This window comes from Lactuca saligna, chromosome 4, assembly GCF_052625555.1.
Source record: "Lactuca saligna cultivar CGN05327 chromosome 4, ASM5262555v1, whole genome shotgun sequence".
NCBI classification, from domain to species: domain Eukaryota; kingdom Viridiplantae; phylum Streptophyta; class Magnoliopsida; order Asterales; family Asteraceae; genus Lactuca; species Lactuca saligna.
Window position 1 is genome coordinate 69565996 of NC_136420.1, and position 16951 is coordinate 69582946.

The 16951-nt window shown below is 35.7% G+C and overlaps 1 protein-coding gene and 1 non-coding gene across 2 annotated transcripts; one reads left to right on the forward strand and one right to left on the reverse strand.

The window, feature by feature from the left end:
- Nucleotides 1–282: 282 nt before the first annotated feature.
- On the forward strand, nt 283–3787 carry LOC145042100 (protein SKU5 SIMILAR 14-like). The gene is made up of 7 exons (XM_078990468.1): nt 283–648; nt 728–837; nt 945–1215; nt 1277–1379; nt 1451–2168; nt 2264–2342; nt 3402–3787. The coding sequence occupies exons 1-7, from the start codon at nt 505–507 to the stop codon at nt 3612–3614; spliced, it is 1638 nt and encodes a 545-aa protein (XP_078846594.1). The 5' UTR covers nt 283–504; the 3' UTR covers nt 3615–3787.
- Nucleotides 3788–15571: 11784 nt separating this feature from the next.
- TRNAL-UAG (transfer RNA leucine (anticodon UAG)) lies at nt 15572–15651 on the reverse strand. Its single transcript has one exon. It is a non-coding gene; the product is annotated as a tRNA-Leu (tRNA).
- Nucleotides 15652–16951: the final 1300 nt, after the last annotated feature.

The window sequence follows — 16951 nt, forward strand, 5'->3', positions numbered from 1 at the left end:
TCGGGTAGTATATGATGATTTTTGTTAATAGCTCTTTTTTCGATCTCCATTCAAAAAATTATTCAATATCCTGCCTAATTAATCCACCCTCCACACATTTGGATGTTTATACTACCCTTTCGACCGAAATATTGGCTATCATAAATTACTTCCCAAATCCACCATCTTTCTTGGCTATGCTATAAATCATCAAGGCTTCATTTGTTTGGTTCGCTCTGATATTATAAAGAAGTAACATAACATAAAAGATAGAAATCCAGAGGAACAAAGAAAGAAGAAAATAAATCCAGAGTGCTAGTGTCTAACTAATTGCTTCTTAACACATAATTTCTAACCGATAACTACTACTTTCCTAACTTAACTCTAACACTCTACTTCTAACTTTAACAATATGCTTCTGAACTTAGATCTGAAAATCTGTAGATATCCCCCCCTCCATTTTTATCCTTTTCGATTTCATTGTCTATTTATCTCCCTGTTCTACCTCTCATCGATTCAGAGAAGATGAAGCAATGGGGTATGAAGAAGTCATTGATGATATTCATGTTCATATCAATGGCTAAAACCATTAATGGAGAAGCCCCTACTAGATTCTTCGACTGGAATATTACTTATGGTGATGTATCTCCTCTTGGAGTTAAACAACAGGTATGTATTTCAATCTTCATTAATTTCTTAATTCTTACTCTAGTGTACATTTTGAATTCATACACTTCGGGGGTTGCAGGGGATATTCATAAACGGGCAGTTTCCGGGCCCACAAATCGATTGGATGACTGATGACAATGTGATTGTTAATGTTCACAACAGCTTGCCCGAACCATTCCTCATTACCTGGTCACCTCTAACTTCTTATTTGTGTTTGATTTAGCTTTTCTAATTGTGTAAATTTTCAAATTGCAATGATCACGAATGCAATATTTGAAATTTGAAATCATGATCAGGAACGGGATACAACAGAAAAGAAATTCATGGCAAGATGGAGTTTATGGCACGAATTGCCCCATCCCACCTGGTCAAAACTTCACATACAATCTTCAAATTAAGGATCAAATCGGAAGCTTCTTCTACTTCCCTTCACTTGCTTTTCATAGGGCTGCCGGAGGCTTTGGCGGCATCACAATCTCCAGCCGCCCTTTGATCCCCGTCCCATTCCCACCACCTGCCGGAGATTTCACCATCATCGCCGGTGACTGGTTCAAGCAAAACCACACCGTAAGTTTCTAGTTTCAGTTATGTTTATTGTAATCACTTGACATGACATGAAATTGTTCAGGATTTGAAAGCAATTTTAGACGGCGGACATGATCTTCCATTCCCCGATGGTATTCTCATCAACGGCCGTGGACCTAACAGACTTAAATTCACAGTTGATCCAGGTACATAATCATCTTCTTGAATGTTTAAATTGTTATCCAGATTCAATAAATTTCGAATTTTTTTTCTCCAGGGAAAACTTACAGGTTGAGAATTTCGAATGTGGGGCTTACGACATCGATCAATTTCAGAATCCAGAACCATAAGATGCTGCTGGTTGAGGTGGAAGGGACTCATACTGTTCAGAACACATACTCATCTCTTGATATCCATCTGGGTCAGTCGTGTTCCGTTTTGGTCACCGCCGATCAACCACCGCATGATTACTACATGGTCTTCTCAACCCGATTCACCTCCCAAGCCCTCGCCGCATCCTGCACTCTTCATTACAGTAACTCTCCGGGAACTTTTCCGGCTCCTCCACCTGTTGGCCCAACCGGGCAATTCGATTGGTCATTAAATCAAGCTCGATCAGTTAGGCAAAACTTGAAGGCAAATGGACCGAGGCCAAACCCACAAGGGTCGTACCATTACGGGACGATTAACTGCACTCGGACAATCAGGCTTGCAAACTCTGCTCCGATTATAAATGGGAAACAGAGGTACGCCGTCAATAGCGTGTCTTTTATTCCGGCGGATACCCCTCTCAAGATTGCTGATTACTTCAAGATCCCCGGCGTGTTTTCCCTTGGAACAATTCCAGACAGCCCCACCGGTGGTATTGGTGGTGGTATCCTCCGGACTTCCGTCATGGCTGCTGATTTCAGATCGTTTGCTGAGATTGTGTTTGAGAATTCTGAAGATAATGTACAATCATGGCACATTGATGGCTCCTTCTTCTTTGTCGTCGGGTAAGCTTAAAATCCCATTTAGTTGCTAACTTTTTTAGATTAATAAAGAATCTGAGTTTGAAAATGTCGATACTGAAAATGGATGGAGTAAACAGGATGGATGGAGGGCAATGGTCAGCTGCTAGCAGAACAAGATACAATTTAAAAGATGGGATTACTCGCTCTACGGTTCAGGTATTTATCTTAAGGCTATGAAAAATATTTTAATAATTTATTGCTGTTTCGATTTTTTTTTTATTTCAATATCACTTTTTCATTTCCACTCGTCAACTTTTATTTTTAATTTACTAATTTTTTTTTAATATTTTGATTAGAATAAATTACTTTAAGAACTTATGTTAAAGCTAGAGGTGAGCGTATGTTAAAGCTAGGGGTGAGCGTGTTGCGGTTCAGTGCGATTATTAGTTAAAACCTCACCACTAACCGCAAATGCGGTTAATCCATTTTCAAAACCGCTTGGTGCGGTTAGGCGGTTATTTTTGCAGTGCGGTTTTGTTTTTTTGTGTTGCGGTTATTTTGTGTGGTTTATAACTACAATTTAGAGATCAAACGGTTTTAAAAGTTCAAAGATATTACTTGTAATGATAAAAAAAACCATAAACTATAAGACAATTAACTTAAATCACAAACAATTAATATCTTAAAAACGTAAAATGAATAGTAATTAACAATAAATATCTTAAAAATGTCTAATTTCACAATTTTTCAAAATTAAATATAACAAAAACCCAACACTTTTGCTTTCAAATATTTTATCCATCTTTTATCCATAAAACTTGTCTTATTTTTAATATTTAATATATAAATAATTAATAAAAAAATTGTATATAATATATGCGGTGCGGTGTGGTTTTTAAAAACTAATAACCGCACCGCACCGCAAATTTGCGGTTTTTGAAAAACAGAAAACATCACCATCGGTTTTTATTGCGGTTGCGGTTTATGCGGTTTTTGCGGTTAATTTTAGTTGTGGTGCGGTTTTTGCGGTTAATTTTAGTTGTGGTGCGGTTCTTGTTCATCCCTAGTTAAAGCAATGAAATATATTTCTATATGATAGACAATTGTTATAATTGTTAAGTTTTTTGAAGTATGATTTTGTAATATGATGAAATGAAAGTAAAATACTATAATGAATAAATATTGAAAGTACATTGCTATTTCTTGTATCTAACCCAATAAATTACGAGACAATTTGATTTTTTTGTTAACTATAGAAGTGTTATTATCATATAGGTATATCCGAAATCGTGGACCGCATTGTACGTACCATTGGATAATGTAGGGATGTGGAATTGGAGGTCTCAGAACTGGGCTCGACAATATTTAGGCCAACAATTTTACTTGCGGGTTTATTCTCCTGTGAACTCATGGAGAGACGAGTATCCGATCCCGAAGAACATACTTATTTGCGGCCGTGCAAGCGGCACGAGGCCTCCTCCTTTATAATTTATAGTGGCAGAATGTCATGAAAGGGTGGCTACTTTTATATTTAGGAAGTTTAGGATCTTTAAGATTTTTGTACAAGGCTATGCCATGTAATACCTTCTAATCCAATATGATTTTAGTAATAGAAGTTCATATGACTTGTGTTTTCACACAAGGGTGTAACATCCCAAAATCGAGACAAGGTTTTTTTTTTTTAGTTATATTACTTATAAAATTGTTTGAGGAAAATATTACTGATATCACATCAAACTACAAAACCATAGTTACATGTCTCAAAAACCATAATGTCAAATAGTATAATATCATAGTACAATCACAGGGTTCTCAAATGCGGAATCATGTATGTGCGATGCGTTGCTACCCTGCCGGCTCTTTCCCTTTAGATGAAGAGGTACTTGAAACCAAAACTGAAAATCGTAAGCACAAAGCTTAGTGAGTTCCCTCATCATACCACATACCATACAATCATACATACTGTCGGGCAATTCTGGGGTGCTCGACCTACCCATGTTAAGCCATTTTGGGGTGCTACCTACCCGTGTCAGGACATTTTGGGGTATCTGTCTACCCTCCGGTCTATCTCACCCGGTCACGGGGACCATTTCACCCCTACCATAATAACATATCATAATCATGTTGTCAGACATATCTGGGGTGTCCTACCTACCCTTCAGTCCTAACAACTAAACTGTGGGACTATTCCCCTCCTACTACCACTATTATATATAGCATATCATACTAGCACATAGAACACATCAGGTAGTAGCAAACCAGACAATTATCACAAAGACAGTCATCTCAACTATAATCAACTACTAATGGGTTGGCCTTGGTGCCTTAGACCCACTTCTACTAGAGGGTAACTCACCTCAATGTGGTGTAGTGTCTGCACTGTCCTCGGTACGGAAATCAACTCTTCTCGACTCCTCGATCCCTACACAACATCATTTCTATGTTACCATTTCATACTCATAACCCCTACAAGGGTCAACTCAAGTCCAAGTCAAAGTCAATGTCAAAACCTTGGTCAAAGTCAACTTTGGTCATAGTCAACATCTAGTTGACTCGACTCGCCGAGTTGGTCCACTAACTTGTCGAGTCCCCACGTCCATAAAATGCTACAATCTCGTCCCTACTTGTCGAGTCTAGCAAGAGCTCGACGAGTTCTCCTTCAACAAACATCGGGACCTTCTTCAACTGACTCGCCGAGTTCGTCCTTGAACTTGTCGAGTTCATCTTCATTCGTATGAAGGTATTTAGTCTATGACTCACCGAGTTCTCTCTGAACTTACCGAGTCCGTCTTCATGTGGTTAGGACATTGCCTTGAACTTGTCGAGTTCCTCCTTGAACTCATCGAGTCCTTTAATCATCAAGTCTATAACTAACCCCAACAGGCTGAGTTTTCCTTCAACTCAACCAAAGACCACTTCCAGAAGTCGTTTTGGGGGAAACTGCAACCGACTCGCCGAGTCACCTAAGCAACTCGTCGAGTCCCTCTTTGTCCAAAACTATACAGTTGATTTTAATCGGTCTTAATGCATCCAAATCATAGATCTGGCCTCCTAGGGTCTATATTATACGTAAAGTCACAAACTTGATGTCCATGCATGGGGTTCTTGGCTCAAAAAGCCGTAAAAATGGGTTTATATGTTGCATGGGTCTCCTATGGCCATAAAGTTGTCACCTTTATGCCATAGGAACCCTCAATGGTTCCAAATCTGAAGTATAACTCCAAATATACACACAAATCCGAGTATAGCTTCACTAAAGCTTAGAAAAAAGGTAGAAAATAGCCCCAAATCAAGATCTAAGTAATGAATAGCCAAGGTATTAGCTTTATACCTCAATGAGTAGGAAATATGCCAAGACTTCTGGATCTACTTGCTCTCTCTTGATCTCCCAAGCTTCCTTCTCCTTTTCCAACTTCAAAAACACACAAAAGGTGCCAAAAAGCTCAAGAACACTCAATAAAGGCTTAGGGTTTCGAGTTAGGGTTTCTATGGGTTGGGAGGGACGATGGGGGCTGGTTTGAGGTAGAATAAGTCGTTTAAATAGGGTGCAAGCCCTAAATACTAGGGTTGCATCCAAACAGCTTTTACTCGTCGAGTCGGTCCCCCGACTCGTCAAGTAGGTCACTAAAATTCTCGGTCAAAATCGAGTCTACTCGACGAGTTGGGCCTCCAACTCGCTGAGTCCCAAAGCAAAACATGAAATTACTTGAATTTAAATACATACCAGGAATCGGGTGTTTCAAAGGGTTTCCAGCTACATACTTGTGTGTGTGCGTATGTGTGTATATATGTATACATGTATGTAGGTATGTGTATATGTATGTATGTATGCATGTATTTATGTATGTAAATATGTATGTATGTATGTATGAATATCATATCAAAATGTTCACACGAGTGTTTGTGATTTCACGGTTACCATGTCATTTTAATAATGCAATTTACAAATTATCAATCGAATTCTATAAAACTCTAGTTCGTGGTCTCATATCAATCTCTAGATACGAAACTTTTTCTTGAAGGATTATCCTCTTAATCTGGATTTCGTATAACCCAAGTATAAGGTCGAAATATCATATTAAAAAAGTGATCACACGATATTTCAATTGGATCATGATTCATACTGATTTCAAAAAATTGTTTTTTTCCTGACCCTACAACAAGTTCCTTTTGATGTACTCTTAAGTCATTTCAAAATATGCGACTATACATCTTAAAGTATAGTGTGGATGAGCCACCGATAAAAAATGAGATCATCACAAAAGTCAGTGGGCAGGGTCAATCCTAAGGTTTGTTGAACCTCGGTTGAATAACATAATAATGCTCCATTTTTATATCGTCGAACCTAAACAAACTAATGTAAGACATATTTTTCAAAAATGACAACCTAGCAAAAAATATTTTATGCAAAAGAAAATTCATTCATACAATGTAAAAATTACAAACTTCACCTTAAACAATCTCTTCTTACATCTCCTTGAAGCAAAAACATAAAAGTATTCTGAATTCTTGTTTGTTGATTGAAATAGTGACCATAATAGTCTAGCAATTTGCACCAAATAAAAGAGGAAGACATTCAAAGGAGCGTACTTGACAACTATCAATCTATCATTTAAATAAGCATAGTGTCTGAAAATTTAAATATATATTAACACGTTGCCATATATATATATATATATATATATATATATATATATATATATATATATATATATATATATATATATATATATATTATTGGCAAAAACTTCATCAAATTGGCATATCCAATTCCAAAAGTTGTTATTGATTGTTGAAATATATAAATTTATCAAGCTCCTTAAGAATCGATGTGTATTTTAATGTACAAGTTTTTATTTGTAATTTCTAGTCTGTTACATCTAAACCACACCTTATAGACAGTAAACATGATCCAGTATAGTATAACTTTGATAAGCAAGAGTGTCAAACTCAAGGGAAACTGTAATAAATTAACATTAGAATATTTGATTATATTTTATACTAAATAAAAAAATTAATAAAAGGGGGTTTTGATTATAAAACTCAACTAAATCAATTACTAAACTAACTAGATAAACTTACTGGAAACGAATCACTTCATGTACTTTTGGTTAACTACTAAGTGCAATGGATATTTATTCGCTATTCACCAATTCCTAAAGTGACTAGTTTCTGGGTTTAGACAACTACTCTGTTGATTGCTTAGACTTTTAATTGCAATTATCAAGTGAACTGATTATCCTAAAAATCACTTTTCAATTCGTATTATGAGAGACTTGAATTATTAGCATCAAAGATCATAAAGCTACTACACATAAATGGTCATCATATGTATTCTTACACATTAAAATTACAAACTTTACTATATAACCGTAGATTTTGATCAAACACTAGTCATATAAATTTATAATTCATAAAATCATATGACTCAAACACATCAAGCTAGAGTGTTCATCTAAACCTAACAATACTAAAAAATAAGCAAAAAAGATTGAAACTTTAACACATAAAGATGTTTTATCAAGCAAACATAATAAATTAAATAAGAATATTTAATTTGAATAGAAAATTGATCTATCCTCAATGATTAATCTAGTCTAACACAAATTAATAGAGTTTTGAAGCCCTAAATCAGAAAGTAAAACGTATGAAAATCATAATGGAATGTTAATTGTGGTCGGAACAACAACAAACAGAATGATTTACGACATGAATCCGCTCACTAATCCTTCAGATCTTCTCTCCATATCATCTTAACGGTCCTCCGACCGCCTTCTAGACCCTCAAAATGGCACTTTTGGGGTTTATTTTCATAGTGGACGAATTAGGTTTGAAGATATGTCATTAGGGATAATTTCCGGCTCTATTTACGGTTTTAGTTGTGACATCCCAAAATCATAAATAAAAATTTCATTTTTGATTCAACCCAAATCATCAATATCCATATCAAACCATTCAAAAGTATGTCAAAGTAAAATAGTAATCAGAGTACAATTCTCAAAATCATAAAAGTGAGGAATAACATGGGTGGATGCGATGTGATCATGTTGGGCCCTTCCTTTTCGAGTTGGAAGTACCTAAAACTATAAACATCAAATTGTAAGCACAAATCTTAGTGAGTTTTTATAAAATATCACATACCATACATATATAACAGTCAAACATAATTAGGTTATTTCACCCATTTCGGTCTCTTTCAATGGGTATTGGGTCTATTTCACCCCATTCGGTCTCTTTCAACCAGTACTGGGTTTATTTCGCCCTTTCGGTATCTTTCAACTAGTATTAGGTCTATTCCACCCCTTCGGTCTCTTTCAACTGGTATCGGGTCTATTTCCCCCCTTACAGCTAAGCATATAATCATATCAGCAAGAGTCGCAAACTCAACAAGTACATACATGCATAACACTAAGTGTCACAAAGCCAACTATCATCCTACACACATAATCCAGTGGGTCAGCATTAGTGCCTTCGACCCACGAGTACAATGAAGGAACTCACCTTAATTTGAAGATAGACAAACCACACTCCCGGGATGCTGCTACTACGGCTCCTCACATCGAACATTCCAAATTAAACCTAATAAATAATCAAGGTAATAACCCATAAAAGGTCCGGATTAACATCTAACATGCCAAGGGGTAAAATGCCATTTTACCCCTTCCTATAGTGGACCCCTCAACCTATTACCCAAGCCCGAAAGACCTAGGGTCTAATAAGGCCCAAGAGATCTAAGGCCTAACACTTGCCCAAAAAGGCATAAGGCCCAATAATGGCCCAAACAACCTAAAGCCTAAAAAAGGTTTCTTATGAGTAAGCGTACCACCAGTACGCTCAGTGTACCAGGTTTTGCCGAAAAAATGGGGGCCCAAACGCGTACGCCCCAACTAGCCAAAACATCATTAAGAACTTAATTCATTAGGTCCAAATGTCCAAATTGCAGATCCGGCTCTTAGGGAATTCCTTAAACGATAAATTCATCAACTTGATGCCTTTGCATGGATCCAAGAGACCCAACATGCATTTATAACATTCTAACTTCATATTAAGCCCATCAAACTTATGCATGGTGGAGCTTAACCTATCAAGATGCCATTTTTATGATTTTATAACTCCGGAAATACCAAGAAATGACCCAAACATGTTCTGGAGTAGCTCCTAGTCACATGAACCAAACCAAGGGACCAAAACATGCCAAAAATAATCCCAAATTTAGATCTAAGCTAAGGAGTCATAAATTTTGAAGCTTTATACCTCTAGAAGCTTGCAAAGGTGAAGAAAGTGTTGGATCTTCAAGCTCTAAGCAAACTAATCCTCCTCCAATGAGCTCTTCTTCTTCGAGATGCTCCAAACACACACCAAAACACACACAAGGATTAAATCTCTCTAAAAATGGATTAGGATTTTGAGATAATGCCTTGGGGGGACAATGGAGGCTGGTAATGAGAGAACCTTGGGGCACAAGGTGGTTAAATAGGGTCCAAACCCAAAGATTTAGGGTTTTCCCTAGGCTTAAGTACGCCCAACATACCATATGTATGCTCAGCATACTATAGGAAAGTCTAGTGTCCAAGTTTTGCCATGGTATGCTCAATATACCATGATAATGCCCATCGTACTCGACCCATGCACGAAATCAATATCCACTTAGAATTTAAGGAAATTTTTAACTGAAGGCCGTCAGTGTTACAATTCTCCCCACTTGAATCAGACTTCATGTAACTCCCGCTTTCCAAGATGGATCAATTTAGGGTTTCAAGGAGTCAAAAGGTCAAATTTTGGAGGAATTGGAGCCTCACAACGTGATCTTTGAGTGATCATGATGTAAGATGGGTTATTATCGAAATTTTGTTTGGGATTGGTCTCATGACATGAGACATAGAGGCTCACGATGTAATATATGACGCAGCCCAAGCCCAAGATCATTTAGGGTTTCCTTCGTATTTAAGTACCTCTAAACCCATTTTGGGGTTCTTTATCAGCATCCAAAACCTCTTTCACCTCAGAAAACCTTATCCTTCACCCCCTTGATTGATTCTTGGCCATTTTTGGAGCATTTATTGGTTTGAAGAAGAAGAGAAGAATAAGAAGAATAAGGTAAACTTTTGAAGAGACTTGCAAGGAATCATCATTATCATCACCTCACATTGTTTCTGGACCATTGTAAGTGTCAAGCGTCCACCTTTATTGTTGTTTGTGGCTAGATCCAAGTTTTTTCCCACTTATCTCCTTGTTTGAGCAAGTTTGAATGAATGGAAACCATAAGGTTGGCAACTTTATGGGTCATAATGGTCTTTAGAGTGTCATGAAGTTCAGATCTAGTGAATGATTGGGCTTTGAACCTTTACATGAAAGTTGGATGGTATTTTCTTCAATTTTGGTCACAAATGAGATCTAGACATGTATTGGACATACATGCCCATAAAGCATCGACTTTTAAGTGTATTATGGAGTAATAAGACTATCTGGAAATTTAGAGTAAAATGGATTAATGGGTTAAGGAATTAAATGGTTGGATTTTGACTTTATACGGTGCTTAGGACTTGAGACATAGGGTCTCATGATGTGAGGGTTGAATGACCCCGTCTTCTCTTAAGCTCTTTGGGTCTCACGACATGAGAGAAGGTTTCTCACGTTGTGAGGTCAGCTCAAGTGATTTTCTTTGACTGATTTGGCTAGGCTGGGTCGATATGAGTTGGAATTAGACCGAGTGGACACTCATGACGTGACTAACATCCAATCATGATGTGAGGCTGGATAGTTGACATTAAGGGTTGTTGACTTTGACTTTGACTATTAACTTTTGACCTGGGCTGACTTTGACTTTGACTATTAACTTTTGACCTTGCATGACAAGATAGAAGTGATGTAGAAGCGCTTGCGAGGCTTTAGTTGTGGTTTAGTTGATTTGCGATTTAGGTGAGTCTTCCTCACCGTACTTATGGGTCGAAGGCACCAAGGCCGGCCCACTAGATTTTGTATCCTGGTATATTAGATTACTATTATGTTGAGTATGTGTTAGATTCATAGATCTGTATGATTATCTGTGTTCACTGAGTATGCGTTAGATTGGCATATCTAAATGATTACCTGTTTGTTAGTTATTGATTGTTGTGGTATATGTCAATCTGTTATGGTTTGTTGGGTTGAGTCGGTCCTGCTTTGTGTTGAAGGTCAAGATCGGGCATTACATCAGCATCGTCACGATGTGGAAAAAGACTTGCCACGCCGTCGGAATTGGATTCAAAACGTTCACGATTTTTTTAAAAAAAATTTTGTACACCGTGGAAATGGCTTTGCCACAACGTGGGAACTGGGAATCCGAATTTTTCACAAACACGAAAATCGTCCAAAATTTTGTCTAGTTCACAGAACATCTTAAATCTCGCCAACCGAAGTTACGAGTCGTGATATATGGTCAAAACACTGACGAGGGGTCAAGCTGTTCCGCAGCATCCTTTTTGTATCTTTTTAGCTCCTTTCTCTTCCTTTTGAATTCCAAGCTTCCATTTTAAATGTAATTGAACATTTCAAAGCATATTAAGTACCATATATCTTAAAATATAACATTTTACTTAATTATATTAGAATAATGGTCTAAAATACATAGTTAAATAAGGTCATATCAAGAATATTCTGACAAACTTCATCAACTATAAGCTTGCATTGCAACCCGACTGCTTTAAACAGATTCCATTTATAAATGAAAAAGTAGGACATAAAAGGAAAGATATTTGTATATTGTAGGCTCACTTTTAGGCCTTTTCACCTACAAACATTAATAATATTATTTTTCATTTCTATATACTATAAATCACACTTAAAGGATGTGATGGTATACAATGTTAAAGACATGTTTTTGACCTTAATAACAATGGTTAATGACTTAAAGTGGTAACATAACTTGTTCCATGTTCACATTTATCTACTTAACATTTTTTTGTACACAATTGTCCATTGAACTTGCTTTACTTGATCGAAAAAGTGAAATATTAATAGTTGTTATATGTAATATTACCCTTTTTGAACATATGAAACAAGTTCAATAGTTAAATGTGTACAAAAAATAATGTTGGTTAAATGTGAACATGAAACAAAGTATGGTTCCATTTTAATTCATTAACCTTAATAACATCCTTTCATGATGCACATAGAGTGGCTATCTTAAATTGACCCAAACATATAGACTCTAATGGACTATGAAAATAATTTCCAGAGGTTGACCCAACTCATGTTTTATAACGTTATAAGCAACATAAATATCATTGTTAACCACTTACAATTAAAATGAAATACAATCAATATGGTATAACATAAAATGTCATCGTTCATCACTTACAGTTTATGGTTAAATCTGTTAATGATTAGGGTTAAGCTAATACACATTAGGGTTTAGGTTAGGCCAAGAGATCATTTTATATTCCTATTTATATGAGGTTAAATTCTCATTATAATCAAGCAATCTGTTACATTACATGGTATCAAAGCTCCAAATTCAAACCTATTTTTTACCACCACCCTTCACTTTGGACAACCTTCTCTAATAATCACCGGAAGTGCCTTCATTATGCTTAATATTTTTCCCTTTCTTCTTCTCCTCCTAAGTAATAATACAACCGTCAACACCAAACAAGGCAAAAGCATTGCAACAGGGGAAAAACCATCATTTATTTAGGTGTAGAAGCCGTAAAAAGTGAGACATCAAACAAGGCAAAAATGTCAAATATGATGATGTTTTTAAAATTTGGATTCAAAGATAGATCAATGACATTGAGAATCATTAGGTTGTGGGGTTCTTGATTCATGTTGTATAAATAAAGATTAAGGACTTCTTGATTCTTGTTTGTATAAGTGAAAAGGTTATTTTTATTAATACTTTTATAAACAATCATGATTAATGGTGTTTTTGATTTTTGAATGACTGTCAACATTATAAAATTTCTTGATTTTTTCTGTAAATAATCAAGATTCTCATATTTCTTGATTTTTATTTCTTAGGGTTAACAATAAATATCAACGTACTTTTATTGAATTGTTTATTATAGAATATTTACTTCCATTTCATCATGTATCGTCATTGTAATTTGATAAATATGAAAGTATAATGCTATAACTGAGTATTTTTCAAAATACAACGACTTAATATAAAAATAAATGTGCAATGTTGTAAAAATAAATGTACAATGCAATAAAAATATTGAACATGTTCCATCAACATTTGTTTTACATAAATTTTTAGATTTTTAAGTTTTAGGATCTATTTTTTATTAAATTTCACCGGTCTTCAAAATCTTACGGTCGGTCCTGATTATAAGTTAGTTAATTTTAAAAAGAAAAGATAAAAAACTTTATAGAAGATAAATCGTTCGAAATGATATTTAATAAAAAAATTTTAATAAATATAAATAGAAAGATGATGTATAAAATTAATAAGGTGTTGTTTGTTTTTTTAAAGTCAAAATGTATGCGGTCTGCGGACCACATCTGCAAGCTTGTGCGGCAGAAGAGGTGGACCAAATGTCTGCAGTCTGCAATAAGAATACTATTTGTTTTTAACGTCTGCAGCTGTTGAAATAAATTAATTTTTTAAACTTAATTTCATGTCATAAAGATTAAAAATGCATTTTCAGCAAAAAGAGAAAGAAAAAAAAACGGGTGATCTTTTTTTTGGTTAAAATGAGGTCTGAAGACCTTTGAAGACAGTGGCCCATGTCTGCGTCAGGAAGACCTCGCGCAGAAGTTTTTTGGTCTGCACACTTCCAAAAAACAAACACTCTGCGAGAGCATATGTCTGCGCGTTGTCTGTGGCACAGACAAAAGTGGTTGCGCAACTCTTCACAAAAAAAAAACAAACAGCCCCTAAGTCTTTATATAGTTAACATTGCTTTTTATATTTAACATTGCTTTTTATATTGAATATTAAGTTTATGAAATTTCAAACTTGACAAAATTGCAAGAATGGTCCCTGTGATATGTCCAAAATTGCTACTTTGGGCCAAACATGTTTGGATTAGCATCAATAGTCCGGAAGTTTTCATTTTGCTGCGGTTTTGGTCCAAAACAGTTTAAAAAATCTAAAAATGACAGATTTGCCCTTTTCCATTTGTTTTTTGCTTTTCTTTTTGTTATTTAATTATTTTTTAACTAAAAAAATAAAAATAAATAAAAGAAATATTTCTTTCTCTCTCTCTCTCTCTCTCTCTCTCTCTCTCTCTCTCTCGTATATGAACGCCCTCGTTTTTCCGGCGAATATAAACAACACCACCACCACCGGAAATCCTTTGAAAACCTTCGCATTTCCGGCGAATATAAACAACACCACCACCGCTAAGGTTATCGACTTTGTCTGTAAACTCGAGCCATAAATGACTTCGTCTGAAACGACTTCATCTCCTGCACCATCTTCATCTGATTCCTTCTCCGACGAGTCTCGATCCCTCAGATTCGACGACTAGTAAGGGTTTTTCTGCCATCCTCTTCTTCTTCGCCGAAAACACCTCTTCTCAGTCGTCAGATCTGGATGTTATAGCAAACCCTAACGTCGCCGTCTGTCATAGCAAACCCTAGCATCGTTTTTCATCTCTCTCTCCCTCTCATAGGTTCGTTTTTCGTCTGTGTCTCTTCGTTTCACTCATACTCCGACGACGACACTAGGTTCAGGTTTGTGGTTTCTCTCCCACAGGTTGGAGACGAAGTGTATCTCTCTCCTTCGACACCACCAACCGGCAACGACTTGTGGTTTGTGGCACCACAATCAACATACACCATCATTTCAGATCCGACAAGTTAGATGACATTGCACTTCACATCTTTGAATTGATTTTGGGTTTTGATTTGTGGGTGTTAAGTATGTGTAAGTGTTAAATGGATAGATGTTTGTGTTGATTTGGCTACTAGTAAGCGAGAGGGAGAGAGGGAGAGAGGGGGGAGAGAGAGAGAGAGAGAGAGAGAGAGAGAGAGATTTTATTTTATTTATTTTTATTTTTATTTTTTCAGTTAAAAAATAATTAAATAACAAAAAGAAATGCAAAAAACAAATGGAAAAGGGCAAATCCGTCATTTTTAGATTTTTTTAAACTGTTTTGGACTAAAACCGCAGCAAAATGAAAACTTATGGATTATTAATGCTAGTCCAAACTTATTTGGCCCAAAGTAGCAATTTTGAACATACCACAGGGACCATTCTTGCAATTTTGTCTTCAAACTTTAAGCAAAAATCCCAAAATTTTCTAAGAGATTTCATCTTATATAATGAAGTGTTTTTAACTTTGTAGCATAAGTTAGACAACCGAAGAGGTTTTTTGTGGTTTGTACTTTTGTAGTATCTTTGCTTTGGTTCCTCCCACAGATCCGTTTCTTGGTTGTTGTTGTTGGCGTTTAGAATTTGTATTCAGTGTAAAAAAAAATACTAATAATAAAAAAATAAAAAAATAAAAAAATAAAATTGACAGCTGTGGGATTTGAACCCACGCCCTTTCGGACCAGAGCCTAAATCTGGCGCCTTAGACCACTCGGCCAAACTGTCTTATATGCCCACAACCGCAAACTAGTAATAACTCTAAATAATATTCCTTTTTTATCTAATATTTATCAAGTGGTTTTTTAACATACCATCAAGTTATTCATTTGATGATGAAATAATTCAAAGGTTTGAAAACTATGATAGGTTTCGGCACATAGCATATACAAATTATGATAACGATTAACAACAATTAACTCGTATTTGTCTCATGAGAATTTGTTTGGTACAATGTAACAAGTTAAGCATATCATTTAGTATTCTCTATAATATCCACAACTGAATTCGTCTTTACACAACCCACAAGATCATCCTTGTTAGTAGTATTTCACAAACAACATTAAAAATCTATTGTAATTTATCTCCCTAATAAGAGATGATAAATGGTTACTAGTAAGGTAAACTTTTATTTGAAGATTGAGCGCATGGTTACTAGAACACATTAACACTTGAAAAAACATAAATGGAGTAAATATTAAAATGTACAAATTTGTTGGGGTTAAGTTATAAAAAGGGGAAAAAATTAAGGAACAAAATAAAGGTTGTTAAACAAACCGAAAGGAAACCGTGTTAATTGTTGATTTATGGATGAAGCTAATATTGGATATAGTTTATTAGCTGTCAATAGTTTATCTAGATTACTTTATTAGCTGTCATTAGTTTGTTATTTATTTATCTCTTTGTAACCTATATAAAGTCATTTTGACGTATTGAATAAACAGAGCATTATTCCAATTATGTATTATTGTTTCTTAGATGGTATCAGAGCCAGGTTGTTTACAACCCTAAATCGTACCTGCTTCCGTTAAAACATGACGGGAGAACCAAAAGACAAAGACAAGAATGGAGATGGATCCAGCAGCGGGTTCGATCACAGCTCTCCTTTTTATCTTCATTCATCCGACATACCAAAACAGCTTCATGTCAATGAAGTACTTACCGACGCAAACTATTCCGATTGGAGGCAGGAGATGGAGAATTTCCTGTTTGCCAAAAATAAATTTGAATTTGTTGATGGTACAATTCAGAAACCAGAAAAGGGAACGAAAGAATACATGCCTTGGATGCGATGTGACGCCATGATCAAGGGCTGGCTCACCACTGCAATGGAGAAGGGCATATGTGATAGTGTGAAATATGCTAACACGGCTGCACAAATCTGGAACGACCTTCATGAACGATTTGGAAAAGAGAGTTCGCCAAGAGCATATGAATTGAAACAGAAGATTGCAGCTACACGTCAAGATGGTAACTCTCTTTCAGTTTATTACACAAAATTACGTACACTGTGGGATGAAATATCCTC